The sequence below is a fragment of the Perissodus microlepis genome, chromosome 2 (genome assembly GCF_051167445.1).
Source record: "Perissodus microlepis isolate ML-2025 ecotype Zambia chromosome 2, ASM5116744v1, whole genome shotgun sequence".
In the NCBI taxonomy this organism is placed as follows: domain Eukaryota; kingdom Metazoa; phylum Chordata; class Actinopteri; order Cichliformes; family Cichlidae; genus Perissodus; species Perissodus microlepis.
In genome coordinates this window covers 11980323-11999546 of record NC_140462.1, presented here as the reverse complement: position 1 = coordinate 11999546, position 19224 = coordinate 11980323, and the positions used below count along the sequence as shown (strand labels likewise).

The following is a 19224-nucleotide window of genomic DNA, read 5'->3' as shown; positions in this document are numbered from 1 at the left end:
ACACGGAGAGCCTTCCTCACGTCATGATCACCGAGGGGATGGACTGAATGAGAACGTAACACAAAAAATCATCTTACTGGCCAACAGCGTCGCTTAGAGTCGAAAATGTGAAAAATCACATGAGGCTTGAATAAAACTAAAAATAACAATTGTTAAACCGGAAATGAATGCATTTATCTAGCATGGAGATTAATATGAAACGAGTTGAAAAAGACAATACTATAGACTGACTGAAATACTTTAACTTCAGCATCAATGTTTTAACACATTTCACAGAAAGGGAATTAAAATCTATCCAGATTCAATTGAAAATGTTTTTTTTAATCAAACATCTGCTCAAAAAACTGTGCCGCTCATTATTAAAATGAAATAAAAATATTACCTGACTCATAAGAAAATGCTACTTTTAAGGGAAATATTCAATTATGTACAATGAAATCACATACATAAGATGATTGACTAATTCGGTTGTTGTAAGGTCTGATGAGAACTTTCGTATGCAATGAGATGAAGCATTTAGAAATACGTAAAATTTAAAAAAAGAAGGCAATTATTAAGATATGAGTATATGACTGGCTTCTGCTTTAGAGTAATATTTTGTGTTAGCAAACGTTTGTAGAACTGCTCATTTCCGTGTCAAGAACACCAACACAGCCTGGACAACAAATAGCAACAGTGATAATGATAAAAGGAAAAAGAGAATGCGGACAAACTCTGTTTGGGGGTATGAACGAAAAAACTGACCATGGATTTATTCATATAATTGAAAGAAACATACGACCAGGCAAGTGATTACTTCGGAGGATGTGATAGGAAAATTATAATCGTGGGTACATTACGAAAACATAGCCGCTGTCCCTGGTGCTGGAAGTTATTTGATACTGCAATCTAGGGAAAAATATATATATATTTGAAAAAACAAACAGTCCGTTATACGGATAAACTAACCTCTAGAGGAGAGTCTGGTTCATCCAGGATGCTCTTTTCACTCTGTATCCGCTGCATCGTTCCTGTAGAACTGGGGTCCATTATCAGCACGTTCTGACTACCAGCTCTGCCGAACTTACAGTCACTCTTTCTGGAGTCAGTCGTCCTGCACACCTCGTAATTGTACACATGTGGCAGAGTGCCTGTCCCCAAAGGGTCTGAGTAACGTGGTGGATAATATGGAATGACAGGCAGGTTGGAGTGATACAGGATGCGAGACTGTCTCCACCTGTAGATTTTGACTGATACAATAACCACTAAACACGTGATGAAGAGGAAGGAAACTACAGCCAGAGCCAAGACTAAGTAAAAAGTCAGGTTGTCATTGTACTCCTTGTCGTGTGTCAACTCAGTGAACTCCGACAGCACTTCAGGGAAGCTGTCCGCCACCGCCACGTTGACAATGACTGTAGCTGAACGAGAGGGCTGCCCGTTGTCCTCCACTATAACAGTCAGTCTTTGCTTGACAGCATCTTTATCAGTGACTTGGCGGATAGTTCTGATTTCTCCATTCTGTAAGCCCACTTCAAACAGCGCCCTGTCTGTGGCTTTCTGCAGTTTATAGGAGAGCCAGGCGTTCTGTCCAGAGTCTACATCAACAGCCACCACTTTCGTCACCAGATAGCCCACATCTGCTGAACGAGACACCATTTCAGCCACCAGAGAGCCACCAGTCTGGACTGGATACAGAACCTGAGGGGGATTGTCGTTCTGGTCTTGAACTATCAGTTTCACAGTCACATTGTTACTGAGAGGAGGTGAGCCTCCATCTTGCGCCTTGACAATAAAAAACAGCTGTTTGATTTGTTCATAATCAAAGGAGCGCACAGCGTGCACGACTCCGCTTTCTGCATTTACTGAAACATATTCAGAAACTGGAGCTCCACCAATATTAGTGTTCTCCAGTATATAAGATATCCGGGCGTTTATGTTTTCATCTGGATCTTTTGCCCCGAGAGTGAGAACAGAAATGCCTGGAGAGTTATTCTCTATGATAAACGATTTGTAAACACTTTGAGAAAATACTGGAGCATTATCGTTCACGTCAGAGACCTTTAAATGAAAGGTTCTTTTTGTTGAAAGAGGAGGTATTCCTGCATCTGTCGCAACAACTGTGATGTTATATTCTGAAACGCTTTCACGATCTAATACAGTATCTGTTACTAACGTATAGTAATTTCTTAAATTAGATTTAATTTTGAAAGGCGCGTTTTGTTCTATTCTACAGTTTACTTGTCCGTTATCACCCGAGTCCAGATCTTTAACATTTATGATGCCGATAGTGGTACCAGGAGGAGAGTCCTCGGACACGGGACTAGTGAATGACATAACGTTTATGATAGGAGCGTTATCATTAACATCAGTTACTTCAATTATCACTTTGCTTGAATCTGTTAAACCTCCCTGATCTCTGGCGTCGATTCGAAGTTCGTATTTTTTGTCTTTTTCATAATCAATAAAGCCTGTTATTGAAATTATACCATGTTTTTCGTCAATCATAAACAAATCACTGAGACCACTGTTGAGATCTGAAAAATAATAAGTCACAATGCTATTTGACCCGAAATCTGCGTCTGTGGCATTAACAGTGGTAACGTAAGTATCTCGGGGAGAATTTTCTATGACTGTGGCTTTATATACAGATTGATTGAATACTGGAGCATTATCATTTGCATCGAGAACAGTTATATCGATATTTACTGTACCAGATCTCTGCGGAGTCCCACCATCTACAGCTATTAGCTTTAGAGACAGATTAGGATTTGTCTCCCTGTCCAGCGGCTTCTGAAGCACCATCTCTGCGTATTTCTTCCCGTCTGCATTCGAGTTTTGTTTAAGAACAAAATTGTCATTGTCGGTCAGAAAATATTCTCTAAGTCCGTTAACACCCACGTCTGGATCTTCTGCACTGGTTAAAGAAAATCGAGCACCAGCACTGGCTATTTCGCTGATTTCAAAATTGATGCTCTTTCGTTTGAAGGTTGGCGAATGGTCGTTTATATCCGTTATTTCAACTGTGATTTGATGTAGCTCCATAGGATTTTCTAAAATCACTTCAAAGCTGAAACTGCACGGGGTTGTGTCTCCACACAGCTGCTCTCGGTCTATTCTCTCTTTGACGACTAAAATCCCTTTGTCTGTCTGCAGCTCGGTGTACTGGATGCTGTCGCCGGTCACGATACGGGCCCGACCCAAACGGAGCCTTTTGAGATTCAAGCCGAGGTCCTGTGCTACATTACCAATGAGCGAGCCTTTCTTCATCTCCTCTGGGATAGAGTATCGAATATTTCCGGTGACCATATGAATCAGACAAAAAATGAGCAAGAAGAAATGGCAATTGCGTCCACAGCCAAAGCGCCATTTTATGCACCGGGTGTATCCTTTTAATCCACAATCCATAGTTAAAGGCAATTGTAAATCGCTTCACTTATTCTGGGTTCTAAAGTTAATATATCACCAATGATAAACTACTGTATTCTATCTTTTAGATATAAAGAAGGAGATGTGCGTTTTCTTCGATTGTCAGCCCATATAATGAATACTATCGGCTTTTCTTGACGAGCAACGGCGGTGAGGGAGGAGATTGTGTCATAATGTTAAAGAAAAAAATGTTATATTGACCAACAGCGTCCCTTAGAGTCCACAATCAGTAACACCGTGCGCTTTCTTTCTTTCTGTCTTTCGTTCTTTGGCAATGTCATGACACATTTAGTACAATCAAATAAATACAAATATGTCCAAGATGTTATGATACAATAGGTGTTCAGGAAAATACTTCCGCTACTACTACTACTACTACTACTTCTAATAACAATAATAATAACAAAGGTTCCCAAAAAATTATTTTAAAATACTCTACGAATTAAATTTAAATATGCATGATCAAAACAGAACACACTCCATGAAAACACAAAAGTACAACAGTAAAAAGAGCTGTAAAGCTAAAAGGCACGAAATTTAAGGTTGGCAAAGTCAGCTGGCGGTGAAAACTCACATAAAGACGATTTTTTAATTACAAATTCAAATAATATGGGTACTAGTGTTCCAACCATCTCGAATAAGTCACCTCACATAAGTTGATTCAGGAAATACGTCACTGTGTTCAGGTATGGATGTACTGCTACAGCTACACACTTAATTTTTCGCCAATTTCACAAAAAGTATGAAAGGGTCGGGAAAACATGAATGCGAAATAACTAAATACCACAAACGTAAACCGCCAAAACATATCACTGACTGTGGGGGGTAATATTTAATTTCTTTTATTGTCACTATTCTGCTTAATGAAGACATTTTTCAAATAAGAATATAGATAGATAACAACAACAACTACAAAATACTAAGAGAATTTGAAACGAACGACCTAACAGAAACCGCAGTTTCAACAGAATTTTTAAACGCCAGAGTCCAGACCAACAATACCGGGACTCAGACAGGAAAGAAGAAAACAAACAAAACAAAAGAAAGTGAAATTAAATAGAAGTGTTGCCTTAGAGGAAACTATAGATGTATAAGTCCTAATGTAATGATTATCTGATTCTGACATCATTCAGTGAATGCAAAGTCTTACGGTGACTCAGGCAGCATCGAAAGCATAAGTACTATAAAATAAGTCGGTATGAAAGAGTCGAGTAATTGAATAGACATTGGATGAGCATATGGACTCCACAAGAAAGTAAGAATGCTTTTAAGAAACAAATACCTTGTTTCTACTTTTGTTAATATTTTACCTTTCCAGGGTCCCTTTGAAATATCTTCATAAGTATGGCAAGCGAATGGTAAGCAAGTAAAACACTGCCAGGAAACATTGCACAAAAACTTGGAGTGTGATCATCAATACTCTATAAACAAAGACATTTGGATATAGAAAACAACTGGAAACTATCAGTCACTTTATAAGAGGACATTCCTTTAAAAAGTAACCATGTAAGACCTTTTACAGAAGCTTTGTAGGCCTACCTAAATGCAGGGGAAAACTGAGACGCTGTCCTTGGTGCTGAGAAATGTATAAAGCTGGGAAGCTTTTCATCAGAGTAATTAAGTAAAGAACGAGAATAAATATAGAAATATCCTCTAACTGACCTCTAGAGGAGAGTCTGGTTCATCCAGGATGCTCTTTTCACTCTGTATCCGCTGCATCGTTCCTGTAGAACTGGGGTCCATTATCAACACGTTCTGACTACCAGCTCTGCCGAACTTACAGTCACTTTTTCTGGAGTCAGTCGTCCTGCACACCTCGTAATTGTACACATGTGGAAGAGTCCCTGTGCCCAAAGTGTCTGAGTAACGTGGTGGATAATATGGAATGACAGGCAGATTGGAGTGATACAGGATGCGAGACTGTCTCCACCTGTAGATTTTGACTGATATAATAACCACTAAACACGTGATGAATAGGAAGGAAACTACAGCCAGAGCCAAGACTAAGTAAAAAGTCAGGTTGTCATTGTACTCCTTGTCGTGCGTCAACTCAGTGAACTCCGACAGCACTTCAGGGAAGCTGTCCGCCACCGCCACGTTAACAACGACTGTAGCTGAACGAGAGGGCTGTCCGTTGTCCTCCACTATAACAGTCAGTCTCTGTTTGACGGCATCTTTATCAGTTACTTGGCGGATAGTTCTGATTTCTCCATTCTGTAAGCCCACTTCAAACAGCGCCCTGTCTGTGGCTTTCTGCAGTTTATAGGAGAGCCAGGCATTCTGTCCAGAGTCCACATCAACAGCCACCACTTTCGTCACCAGATAGCCCACATCTGCTGAACGAGACACCATTTCAGCCACCAGAGAGCCACCAGTCTGGACTGGGTACAGAACCTGAGGGGGGTTGTCGTTCTGGTCTTGAACTATCAGTTTCACAGTCACATTGTTACTGAGAGGAGGTGAGCCTCCATCTTGCGCCTTGACAACAAAAAACAGCTGTTTGATTTGTTCATAATCAAAGGAGCGCACAGCGTGCACGACTCCGCTTTCTGCATTTACTGAAACATATTCAGAAATTGGAGCTCCACCAATATTAGTGTTCTCCAGTATATAAGATATCCGGGCGTTTTGGTTTTCATCTGGATCTTTTGCCCCGAGAGTGAGAACAGAAATGCCTGGAGAGTTATTCTCTATGATAAACGATTTGTAAACACTTTGAGAAAATACTGGAGCATTATCGTTCACGTCAGAGACCTTTAAATGAAAGGTTCTTTTTGTTGAAAGAGGAGGTATTCCTGCATCTGTCGCAACAACTGTGATGTTATATTCTGAAACGCTTTCACGATCTAATACAGTATCTGTTACTAACGTATAGTAATTTCTTAAATTAGATTTAATTTTGAAAGGCGCGTTTTGTTCTATTCTACAGTTTACTTGTCCGTTATCACCCGAGTCCAGATCTTTAACATTTATGATGCCGATAGTGGTACCAGGAGGAGAGTCCTCGGACACGGGACTAGTGAATGACATAACGTTTATGATAGGAGCGTTATCATTAACATCAGTTACTTCAATTATCACTTTGCTTGAATCTGTTAAACCTCCCTGATCTCTGGCGTCGATTCGAAGTTCGTATTTTTTGTCTTTTTCATAATCAATAAAGCCTGTTATTGAAATTATACCATGTTTTTCGTCAATCATAAACAAATCACTGAGACCACTGTTGAGATCTGAAAAATAATAAGTCACAATGCTATTTGACCCGAAATCTGCGTCACTAGCATTAACAGTGGTAACGTAAGTATCTCGGGGAGAATTTTCCATGACTGTGGCTTTATATACAGATTGATTGAATACTGGAGCATTATCATTTACATCGAGAACAGTTATATCGATATTTACGGTGCCAGATCTCTGCGGAGTCCCACCATCTACAGCTATTAGCTTTAGAGATAGAGTAGGATTTGTCTCCCTGTCCAGCGGCTTCTGAAGCACCATCTCTGCGTATTTCTTCCCGTCTGCATTCGAGTTTTGTTTAAGAACAAAATTGTCATTCTCGGCCAGAAAATATTCTCTAAGTCCGTTAACACCCACGTCTGGATCTTCTGCACTGGTTAAAGAAAATCGAGCGCCAGTACTGGCTGATTCGCTGATTTCAAAATTGATACTGTTTCGTTTGAAGGTTGGCGAATGGTCGTTTATATCCGTTATTTCAACTGTGATTTGATGTAGCTCCATAGGATTTTCTAAAATTACCTCAAAGCTGAAACTGCACGGGGTTGTGTCTCCACACAGCTGCTCTCGGTCTATTCTCTCTTTGACGACTAAAATCCCTTTGTCTGTCTGCAGCTCGGTGTACTGGATGCTGTCGCCGGTCACGATACGGGCCCGACCCAAACGGAGCCTTTTGAGATTCAAGCCGAGGTCCTGTGCTACATTACCGATGAGCGAGCCTTTCTTCATCTCCTCTGGGATAGAGTATCGAATATGTCCAGTGACCATATGAATCAGACAAAAAACGAACAAGAAGAAATGCCAATTGCGTCCACAGCCAAAGCGCCATTTTATGCACCGGGTGTATCCTTTTAATCCGCAATCCATAGTTATGGCAATTGTAAATCGCTTCACTTATTCTGGGTTCTAAAGTTAATATATCACCAATGATAAACTACTGTATTCTATCTTTTAGATATAAAGAAGGAGATGTGCGTTTTCTTCGATTGTCAGCCCATATAATGAATACTATCGGCTTTTCTTGACGAGCAACGGCGGTGAGGGAGGAGATTGTGTCATAATGTTAAAGAAAAAAATGTTATATTGACCAACAGCGTCCCTTAGAGTCCACAATCAGTAACACCGTGCGCTTTCTTTCTTTCTGTCTTTCGTTCTTTGGCAATGTCATGACACATTTAGTACAATCAAATATATACAAATATGCACAAGATGTTATGATACAATAGGTGTTCAGGAAAATACTTCCGCTACTACTACTACTACTACTTCTAATAACAACAATAAAAACAGAGGTTCCCAAAAAATTATTTTAAAATACTCTATGAATTAAATTTAAATATGCATTATCAAAACAGAACACACTCCATGAAAACACAAAAGTACAACAGTAAAAAGAGCTGTAAAGCTAAAAGGCACGAAAGTTAAGGCTGGCAAAGTTAGTTGACGGTGAAAACTCACATAAAGACGATTTTTAAATTACAAATTCAAGTAATATGGGTACTAGTGTTCCAACCATCTCGAATAAGTCACCTCACATAAGTTGATTTTGATTCAGGAAATACGTTACTGTGCTCAGGTATGGATGTACTGCTACAGCTACACACTTAATTTTTCGCCAATTTCACAAAAAGTATGACAAAGTCGGAAAAACATGAATGCGAAATAACTAAATACCACAAACGTAAACCGCCAAAACATATCACTGACTGTGGGGGGTAATATTTAATTTCTTTTATTGTCACTATTCTGCTTAATGAAGACATTTTTCAAGTAAGAATATAGATAGATAACAACAACAACTACAAAATACTAAGAGAATTTGAAACGAACGACCTAACAGAAACCGCAGTTTCAACAGAATTTTTAAACGCCAGAGTCCAGACCAACAATACCGGGACTCAGAAAGGAAAGAAGAAAACAAACAAAACAAAAGAAAGTGAAATTAAATAGAAGTGTTGCCTTAGAGGAAACTATAGATGTATAAGTCCTAATGTAATGATTATCTGATTCTGACATCATTCAGTGAATGCAAAGTCTTACGGTGACTCAGGCAGCATCGAAAGCATAAGTACTATAAAATAAGTGGGTATGAAAGAGTCGAGTAATTGAATAGACATTGGATGAGCATATGGACTCCACAAGAAAGAAAGAATGCTTTTAAGAAACACATACCTTCTTTCTACTTTTGTTAATATTTTACCTTTCCAGGGTCCCTTTGAAATATCTTCATAACTATGGCAAGCGAATGGTAAGCAAGTAAAACACTGCCAGGAAACATTGCACAAAAACTTGGAGTGTGATCATCAATACTCTATAAACAAAGACATTTGGATATAGAAAACAACTGGAAACTATCAGTCACTTTATAAGAGGACATTCCTTTAAAAAGTAACCATGTAAGACCTTTTACAGAAGCTTTGAAGGCCTACCTATATGCAGGGGAAAACTGAGACGCTGTCCTTGGTGCTGAGAAATGTATACTGCTGGGAAGCTTTTTATCAGAGTAATTAAGTAAAGAACGAGAATAAATATAGAAATATCCTCTAACTGACCTCTAGAGGAGAGTCTGGTTCATCCAGGATGCTCTTTTCACTCTGTATCCGCTGCATCGTTCCTGTAGAGTTGGGGTCCATTATCAGCACGTTCTGACTACCAGCTCTGCCGAACTTACAGTCACTCTTTCTGGAGTCAGTCGTCCTGCACACCTCGTAATTGTACACATGTGGAAGAGTCCCTGTCCCCAAAGTGTCTGAGTAACGTGGTGGATAATATGGAATCACAGGCAGGTTGGAGTGATACAAGATGCGAGACTGTCTCCACCTGTAGATTTTGACTGATATAATAACCACTAAACACGTGATGAAGAGGAAGGAAACTACAGCCAGAGCCAAGACTAAGTAAAAAGTCAGGTTGTCATTGTACTCCTTGTCGTGCGTCAACTCAGTGAACTCCGACAGCACTTCAGGGAAGCTGTCCGCCACCGCCACGTTAACAACGACTGTAGCCGAACGAGAGGGCTGCCCGTTGTCCTCCACTATAACAGTCAGTCTTTGTTTGACAGCATCTTTATCAGTGACTTGGCGGATAGTTCTGATTTCTCCATTCTGTAAGCCCACTTCAAACAGCGCCCTGTCTGTGGCTTTCTGCAGTTTATAGGAGAGCCAGGCATTCTGTCCAGAGTCCACATCAACAGCCACCACTTTAGTCACCAGATAGCCCACATCTGCTGAACGAGGCACCATTTCAGCCACCAGAGAGCCACCAGTCTGGACTGGGTACAGAACCTGAGGGGGGTTGTCGTTCTGGTCTTGAACTATCAGTTTCACAGTCACATTGTTACTGAGAGGAGGTGAGCCTCCATCTTGCGCCTTGACAATAAAAAACAGCTGTTTGATTTGTTCATAATCAAAGGAGCGCACAGCGTGCACGACTCCGCTTTCTGCATTTACTGAAACATATTCAGAAACTGGAGCTCCACCAATATTAGTGTTCTCCAGTATATAAGATATCCGGGCGTTTTGGTTTTCATCTGGATCTTTTGCCCCGAGAGTGAGAACAGAAATGCCTGGAGAGTTATTCTCTATGATAAACGATTTGTAAACACTTTGAGAAAATACTGGAGCATTATCGTTCACGTCAGAGACCTTTAAATGAAAGGTTCTTTTTGTTGAAAGAGGAGGTATTCCTGCATCTGTCGCAACAACTGTGATGTTATATTCTGAAACGCTTTCACGATCTAATACAGTATCTGTTACTAACGTATAGTAATTTCTTAAATTAGATTTAATTTTGAAAGGCGCGTTTTGTTCTATTCTACAGTTTACTTGTCCGTTATCACCCGAGTCCAGATCTTTTACATTTATGATGCCAATAGTGGTACCAGCAGGAGAGTCCTCGGACACGGGACTAGTGAATGACATAACGTTTATGATAGGAGCGTTATCATTAACATCAGTTACTTCAATTATCACTTTGCTTGAATCTGTTAAACCTCCCTGATCTTTTGCCTCGATTCGAAGTTCGTACTTTTTGTTTTTTTCATAATCAGTAGAGCCCGTTATTGAAATGACACCAGTTTTTTCGTCAATTATGAATACATCATTGAGACCACTGTTGAGATCTGAAAAAATATAAGTTGCGATAGCGTTTGATCCAAAATCTGCGTCACTGGCATTAACAGTGATAACGTAAGTATCTGTGGGAGAATTTTCCATGACTGTGGCTTTATACACAGATTGATTGAATACTGGAGCATTATCATTTGCATCGAGAACAGTTATATCGATATTTACTGTACCAGATTTCTGCGGAGTCCCACCATCTACAGCTATTAGCTTTAGAGACAGACTAGGATTTGTCTCCCTGTCCAGCGGCTTCTGAAGCACCATCTCTGCGTATTTCTTCCCGTCTGCATTCGAGTTTTGTTTAAGAACAAAATTGTCATTGTCGGCCAGAAAATATTCTCTAAGTCCGTTAACACCCACGTCTGGATCTTCTGCCATCGTCAAAGGGAAACGAGCGCCGGTACTGGCTGATTCGCTGATTTCAAAATTGATGCTCTTTCGTTTGAAGGTTGGCGAATGGTCGTTTATATCCGTTATTTCAACTGTGATTTGATGTAGCTCCATAGGATTTTCTAAAATCACTTCAAAGCTGAAACTGCACGGGGTTGTGTCTCCACACAGCTGCTCTCGGTCTATTCTCTCTTTGACGACTAAAACCCCTTTGTCTGTCTGCAGCTCGGTGTACTGGATGCTGTCGCCAGTCGCGATACGGGGCCGACCCGAACGGAGCCTTTTGAGATCCAAACCAAGGTCCTGTGCTACATTACCGATGAGCGAGCCTTTCTTCATCTCCTCTGGGATAGAGTATCGAATATGTCCAGTGACCACATGGATCATACAAAACATGAAGAACAGAATCTGCCAATTGCCTTTGCAGGAAAAGCGCCATTTTACACACAGGGCGTAGGTTTTATATCCACAATCCATATTAAAAGAAATCGATCTTGGTACGATTCTTATTCAGGAAAAAAGAACTGAATATGCAAAGACAGCCTAAAAGTTCTTTTTTTCATTCAGTCAATGTAAAATGAAATACATCTATTCTATTCCACTGCCACCTATATAATGAACGTTAACACCCTTTCTTTTGGAAGCAGGGAGAAAAGGGAGAGGATCCTGACATAATAGGTTACAAAATATGTGAGTTAACCAACAGCGTCCCTTAGAGTCCATAGTCAGTAACACCGAGTAATACAAAGCAAATTCTTCTGCAAACAATAATACTTAAAAAAATGTATAATAAGGTGAACTTTAAATGATGATTCTTATATTATTCTTAAATACAAAAATAATAAATGAGTAGAACTGCTACTGGTGCAATTATGTTGTTATTATATTTAATAAGTCAGAATATATAGATGAAAGTATAATACATTCAAAACCTTGAAAAAGATGAGATTTTGAGTATGCTTTAATAAAGAAAGGTTAAAATAAGTCTGCGCAGTCAAACAGAGATATAAATACCACAAAAATGTAGAACATCAAAGCAATACAAAGGTGCAATAAAGATGTTGCTCATGGTGGTTTAAAAGAAATATAAAAATCAGTTAGAAATCAGAGAATATTATGGGGGGAACAAAGGCAGAAAGCTACACTAAGTGGCTTTTGATAAACTTTCACCAAAATTTAACCTCCTAGGACCTGGCGTCTATATATGTGAACATCACATTTTGGGTTGTCTAGACCACAATACTAAATTTTCCTCTACAAGGGTCAGATATCTTTATCCATACTTTGTTACAGACATACGTCTTCCTGCAACTGTTAACAGCACTTCCAGTGAGCTATATTGCTCAAAGGGGCACAATTGTTGTTTCTCATTTTGTTTTTGTACTCAGGAAAAATACTGCTGTGTTCAGACACCAAATAAAGAGTTTTGCACATTACTCAATTATGACTTTATAGTGTTCTACCGAAATTTAAAATGAATGTCCTCGTAAGTGGATATCATTTTTCTTAGAAACTACATCATGTAAAAACATGATTCTTTGGTCCCAATCAGCTCAAATAGAAATTAAACATGCATGCCATGAATGAGTTCGGGTATTAGAAGGTTAAAGGTGCGTGCTGAGCACGGGAAAATGGAACAGAAAAGATTAGATTATCACTCACCAAAGTAGGCATTTGGGAACAGTTGCCTGACAGTTGCTTGTCCACTTGCGGTACATTGTCTACAGCTCCATCCACACTCACTAAACTTTGACTCATCGGTTGCATATATTTCATGTCACTCTTTCTGGAGTCAGTCGTCCTGCACACCTCGTAATTATATACATGTGGCAGAGTCCCTGTCCCCAAAGTGTCTGAGTAACGTGGTGGATAATATGGAATGACAGGGAGGTTGGAGTGATACAGGATGCGAGACTGTCTCCACCTGTAGATTTTGACTGATATGATAACCACTAAACACGTGATGAAGAGGAAGGAAACTACAGCCAGAGCCAAGACTAAGTAAAAAGTCAGGTTGTCATTGTACTCCTTGTCGTGCGTTAACTCAGTGAACTCCGACAGCACTTCAGGGAAGCTGTCCGCCACCGCCACGTTAACAATGACTGTAGCTGAACGAGAGGGCTGCCCGTTGTCCTCCACTATAACAGTCAGTCTTTGTTTGACAGCATCTTTATCAGTGACTTGGCGGATAGTTCTGATTTCTCCATTCTGTAAGCCCACTTCAAACAGCGCCCTGTCTGTGGCTTTCTGCAGTTTATAGGAGAGCCAGGCATTCTGTCCAGAGTCCACATCAACAGCCACCACTTTAGTCACCAGATAGCCCACATCTGCTGAACGAGGCACCATTTCAGCCACCAGAGAGCCACCAGTCTGGACTGGGTACAGAACCTGTGGGGGGTTGTCGTTCTGGTCTTGGATCATTATTTTCACAGCCACGTTGCTGCTGAGTGGAGGAGAGCCTCCATCTTGTGCTTTAATTACTAACTCAAACTGTCTGATTTGCTCATAATCAAAGGTGCGAACCGCACTAAGAACTCCAGTTTCAGAGTTTAAAGACACAGAAGTAGAAACTTGAATCCCGCTGACCTGTGTGTCCTCTAAAAGATATGAGATTCTAGCGTTTTGATTCCAATCAGAGTCCCGCGCACTCACAGTAAATATGGAAAATCCAGGAGAGTTATTCTCTGTGATATAAGCAGTATAGCTGTTTTTATCAAATAATGGTGCGTTGTCGTTGACGTCAGAGATTTTTAGATGCAATTTTGTTGAACTAGACAGAGGGGGAGACCCAAAATCGGTGGCTGTAATTGTTATGTTATATTCTGAGATGGATTCTCTGTCAAAGTGTTGATCTGAGACCAAATTGTAATAGTTGGTCAGAGATGATTCGACTTTAAAGGGAAGTTTACCATCAATCGAACATTTAATTTGCCCATTTCTCTCAGAATCTGCGTCTTTTATATTCAAAATTGCAATAGTTGTACCAGGTCTGGAATCTTCTGACAGGGGACTAGAAAATGACATTACATTTATAATAGGAGCATTATCATTAACATCAATAACATCAAATATAACTTTACTTGTCCCAGTAAGTCCACCGTGATCCTTTGCCTCTACCCTCAACTCGTATTTTTTTCCTTTCTCGTAGTCAATCTGACCAGACACGTAAATTGTTCCGGTGTTTTCATCAATTCTAAATATATCCAATGCACTTTCTTTCATTTCGGATAAACTGTATGTAATGTGTCCATTTAATCCACTGTCTGCGTCTGTTGCATTTACTGTAATGATACTAGTCCCTGTTTTTGTATTTTCCAAGACAGCTGCTTTGTACACTGATTGATTAAAAACTGGAATATTGTCGTTGGCGTCTAACACAGTCACATCTATATTTACTGTACCAGATCTCTGCGGTGTTCCTCCATCAACTGCGATTAATTTCAAAGAGAAATGCGGGTGTCGCTCTCTGTCTAAAGGTTTCTGGAGCACCATTTCAACATATTTACCACCATCTGGATTTGAATGTTGTTTCAATATAAAATTGTCGTTTGGGGACAGAATATAATTTTTCAGCGCGTTTTGGCCTACATCTAGATCCTGCGCGCTCTGCAGAGGAAAACGTACTTCAACCGCAGCTGATTCGCTTATTTCAAAACTGATGGGTTTATCTTTGTTTGGGAAGACAGGTGCGTGATCATTTATATCCAAAACCTCGACAGTTATTCTGTGCAGTTCCATCGGGTTTTCCAAAATCATTTCAAAGCTGAAACTACACGGCGTTACGTCCCCACAAAGCTGCTCTCGGTCTATTCTCTCATTCACGACCAGAATCCCTTTGTCTTTCTGCAGCTCGGTGTAGTGAACATTTTCTCCGGTCACGATACGGGCGCGCCCTGAGTGGAGCCTTTTCAGATCCAAGCCAAGATTCTGCGCCACATTACCGATAACAGAGCCTTTCTTCATCTCCTCAGGTATAGAATACCGAATCTGACCACCTACCATGTTAACAGCAAGAAGCAGCAACAGAAGCGATCCTATGCGACGTCGTACTCCACAAAATGATTCCCATTCTGATGGGACGCGGGTTTGACGCCTTACAGTCGCCATCACTCAGACAAAAAAAGAAAAACAAAACTTGAAAAAAGATATATCTCCTTAGGAATTAGAAAACAAAAAGGCTCCCGGTATATCAGCGGCCACGTTACATTTAATTCAAGCTGTAAATGGAAGTCTGTGAGACCTTGTTCATACGATCTATCGACAAAACACAGAGCGCCCACTTCACTGCATGATTACTGGGGGGATGAACTAAATGGCAACGCAAGATCGAAAATATTTTACTGGCCAACAGCGTCCCTTAGAGTCTAAAAGGTGGAAATCATACGAGATTATACAAATGAGTATTGTACAGATGTTATAACTCTAAGTGTGTGTGTGTGTGTGTGTGTGTGTGTGTGTGTGTGTGTGTGTGTGTGTGGTGAGGGGGGGCATGTTTCATTTCTTTTATTGTCACCATTCTGCTTAATGAAGACATTTTTCAAGTAAGAATATATATAGCTAACAACGACAACAAAATACTAAGAGAATTTGAAACGACAGACCTAACAGAAACCGCAGTTTCAAAAGAATTTTTAAACGCCAGACCAACACTACCGTGACTCACACAGGAAAAACAAAGACAAAAGCAACTTAAATTAAATAGAAGTGTTGCCTTAGAGGAAACTATAGATATATCAGTCCTAATGTAATGATTCTCTGATTGTGACATAATTCAGTGAATGCAAAGTCTTACGGCGACTCAGGCAGCATCGAAAGCATAAGCACTGTAAAATAAGTCGGTACGAAAGAGTCGAGTAATTGAATAGACATTGGATGAGCATATGGACTAAACAAGAAAGTAAGAATGCTTTTAAGAAACACATACCGTCTTTCTACTTTGTGTTAATATTTTACCTTTCCAGGGTCCCTTTGAAATATCTTCATAACTATGGCAAGCGAATGGTAAGCAAGTAAAACACTGCCAGGAAAAATAGCACAAAAACTTGGAGTGTGATCATCAATACTCTATAAACAAAGACATTTGGATATAAAAAACAACTGGAAACTATTGGGGACTTTATAAGGAGACATTCCTTTAAAAAGTAACTATATAAGACCTTTTACAGGAGCTACATACGCCTACCTTTATGCAGAGGAAAACTGAGACGCTGTCCTTGGTGCTGAGAAATGTGTAATGCTGCGAAGCCTTTCATCAGAGTAATTAAATAAAGAACGAGAATAAATATACAAATATCCTCTAACTGACCTCTAGAGGAGAGTCTGGTTCATCCAGGATGCTCTTTTCACTCTGTATCCGCTGCATCGTTCCTGTAGAACTGGGGTCCATTATCAGCACGTTCTGACTACCAGCTCTGCCGAACTTACAGTCACTCTTTCTGGAGTCAGTCGTCCTGCACACCTCGTAATTGTACACGTGTGGCAGAGTCCCTGTCCCCAAAGTGTCTGAGTAACGTGGTGGATAATATGGAATGACAGGCAGGTTGGAGTGATACAGGATGCGAGACTGTCTCCACCTGTAGATTTTGACTGATATAATAACCACTAAACACGTGATGAAGAGGAAGGAAACTACAGCCAGAGCCAAGACTAAGTAAAAAGTCAGGTTGTCATTGTACTCCTTGTCGTGGGTCAACTCAGTGAACTCCGACAGCACTTCAGGGAAGCTGTCCGCCACCGCCACGTTAACAATGACTGTAGCTGAACGAGAGGGCTGTCCGTTGTCCTCCACTATAACAGTCAGTCTTTGTTTGACAGCATCTTTATCCGTGACTTGGCGGATAGTTCTGATTTCTCCATTCTGTAAGCCCACTTCAAACAGCGCCCTGTCTGTGGCTTTCTGCAGTTTATAGGAGAGCCAAGCGTTCTGTCCAGAGTCCACATCAACAGCCACCACTTTAGTCACCAGATAGCCCACATCTGCTGAACGAGGTACCATTTCAGCCACCAGAGAGCCACCAGTCTGGACTGGGTAAAGAACCTGTGGGGGGTTGTCGTTCTGATCCTGGATCATTATTTTCACAGTCACGTTGCTACTGAGTGGAGGAGAGCCTCCATCTTGCGCTTTAATTACTAACTCAAACTGTCTGATTTGCTCATAATCAAAGGTGCGAACCGCGTTAAGAACTCCAGTTTCAGAGTTTAAAGACACATACGTAGAAACTGGACTCCCGCTGACCTGTGTATCCTCTAAAAGATATGAGATTCTAGCGTTTTGATTCCAATCAGAGTCTCGTGCATTCACAGTAAATATGGAAAATCCAGGAGAGTTATTCTCTGTGATATAAGCAGTATAGCTGTTTTTATCAAATAATGGTGCGTTGTCGTTGACGTCAGAGATTTTTAGATGCAATTTTGTTGAACTAGACAGAGGGGGAGACCCAAAATCGGTGGCTGTAATTGTTATGTTATATTCTGAGACGGATTCTCTGTCAAAGTGTTGATCTGAGACCAAATTGTAATAATTTGTCAGAGATGATTCGATTTTAAAGGGAAGTTTACCATCAATCGAACATTTAATTTGCCCATTTCTCTCAGAATCTGCGTCTTTTATATTCAAAATTGCAATTGTTGTACCAGGTCGGGAATCTTCTGACAGGGGACTAGAAAATGACATTACATTTATAATAGGAGCATTATCATTAACATCAATAACATCAAATATAACTTTACTTGTCCCAGTTAGTCCACCGTGATCCTTTGCCTCTACCCTCAACTCGTATTTTTTGTCTTTCTCGTAGTCAATCTGACCAGACACGTAAATTATTCCGGTGTTTTCATTAATTCTAAATATGTCCGCTGCACTTTCTTTCATTTCGGATAAACTGTATGTAATGTGTCCATTTAATCCACTATCTGCGTCTGTGGCATTTACTGTAATGATACTAGTCCCCGTTTTCGTGTTTTCCAACACAGCTGCTTTGTACACTGATTGATTAAAAACTGGAATATTGTCGTTGGCGTCTAACACAGTCACATCTATATTTACTGTACCAGATCTCTGCGGTGTTCCTCCATCAACTGCGATTAATTTCAAAGAGAAATGCGGGTGTCGCTCTCTGTCTAAAGGTTTCTGGAGCACCATTTCAACATATTTTCTTCCATCTGGATTTGAATGTTGTTTCAATATAAAATTGTCGTTTGGGGACAGAATATAATTTTGTAGTGCGTTTCGGCTTACATCTAGATCCTGCGCGCTCTGCAGAGGGAAACGTACTCCAACTGCAGCTGATTCGCTTATTTCAAAACTGATGGGTTTATCTTTGTTTGGGAAGACAGGTGCGTGATCATTTATATCCAAAACCTCGACAGTTATTCTATGTAGTTCCATCGGGTTTTCCAAAATCATTTCAAAGCTGAAACTACACGGCGTTACGTCCCCACAAAGCTGCTCTCGGTCTATTCTCTCATTCACGACCAGAATCCCTTTGTCTGTCTGCAGCTCGGTGTAGTGAACGTTTTCTCCGGTCACGATACGGGCCCGCCCTGAGCGGAGCCTTTTCAGATCCAAGCCAAGATCCTGCGCCACATTACCGATAACAGAGCCTTTCTTCATCTCCTCAGGTATAGAATACCGAATCTGACCACCTACCACGTTAACAACAAGAAGCAGCAACAGAAGCATTCCTATGCGACGTCGTACTCCACAAAATGATTCCCATTCTGATGGGACGCGGGTTTGACGCCTTACAGTCGCCATCACTCAGACAAAAAAAGAAAAACAAAACTTGAAAAAAGATATATCTCCTTAGGAATTAGAAAACAAAAAGGCTCCCGGTATATCAGCGGCCACGTTACATTTAATTCAAGCTGTAAATGGAAGTCTGTGAGACCTTGTTCATACGATCTATCGACAAAACACAGAGCGCCCTCTTCAATGCATGACTACTGGGGGGATGAACTAAATGGCAACGTAAGATAAAAAATATTTTACTGGCCAACAGCGTCCCTTAGAGTCTAAAAGGTGAAAATCATACGAGATTTGACAAATGAGTATTCAACAACTGTTATA

At 40.4% G+C, this 19224-nt stretch overlaps 3 protein-coding genes and 2 pseudogenes across 28 annotated transcripts in view; all 5 read right to left on the bottom strand.

Moving 5' to 3' along the window:
* The window catches only part of LOC146392385 (protocadherin gamma-C5-like), a 308150-nt gene that overhangs the window by 155860 nt on the left and 133066 nt on the right, over nucleotides 1-19224 (bottom strand). The window lies entirely within an intron of this gene.
* On the bottom strand, nucleotides 316-4700 carry LOC146392396 (protocadherin gamma-A5-like). The gene has a single exon (XM_084947126.1). The coding sequence runs from the start codon at nucleotides 3385-3387 to the stop codon at nucleotides 931-933; it is 2457 nt and encodes an 818-aa protein (XP_084803252.1). The 5' UTR covers nucleotides 3388-4700; the 3' UTR covers nucleotides 316-930.
* LOC146392395 (protocadherin gamma-A5-like) lies at nucleotides 4759-8501 on the bottom strand. The gene has a single exon (XM_084947150.1). The coding sequence runs from the start codon at nucleotides 7507-7509 to the stop codon at nucleotides 5062-5064; it is 2448 nt and encodes an 815-aa protein (XP_084803276.1). The 5' UTR covers nucleotides 7510-8501; the 3' UTR covers nucleotides 4759-5061.
* Nucleotides 8579-11951, bottom strand: LOC146392394 (protocadherin gamma-A10 pseudogene; annotated as a pseudogene).
* Nucleotides 15259-19215, bottom strand: LOC146392393 (protocadherin gamma-A11 pseudogene; annotated as a pseudogene).

Excerpts from the sequence above, each read along its gene's own strand:
- LOC146392395 (XM_084947150.1), bottom strand. The coding sequence starts at position 7,509 with ATGGATTGCGGATTAAAAGGATACACCCGGTGCATAAAATGGCGCTTT.
- LOC146392396 (XM_084947126.1), bottom strand. The coding sequence starts at position 3,387 with ATGGATTGTGGATTAAAAGGATACACCCGGTGCATAAAATGGCGCTTT.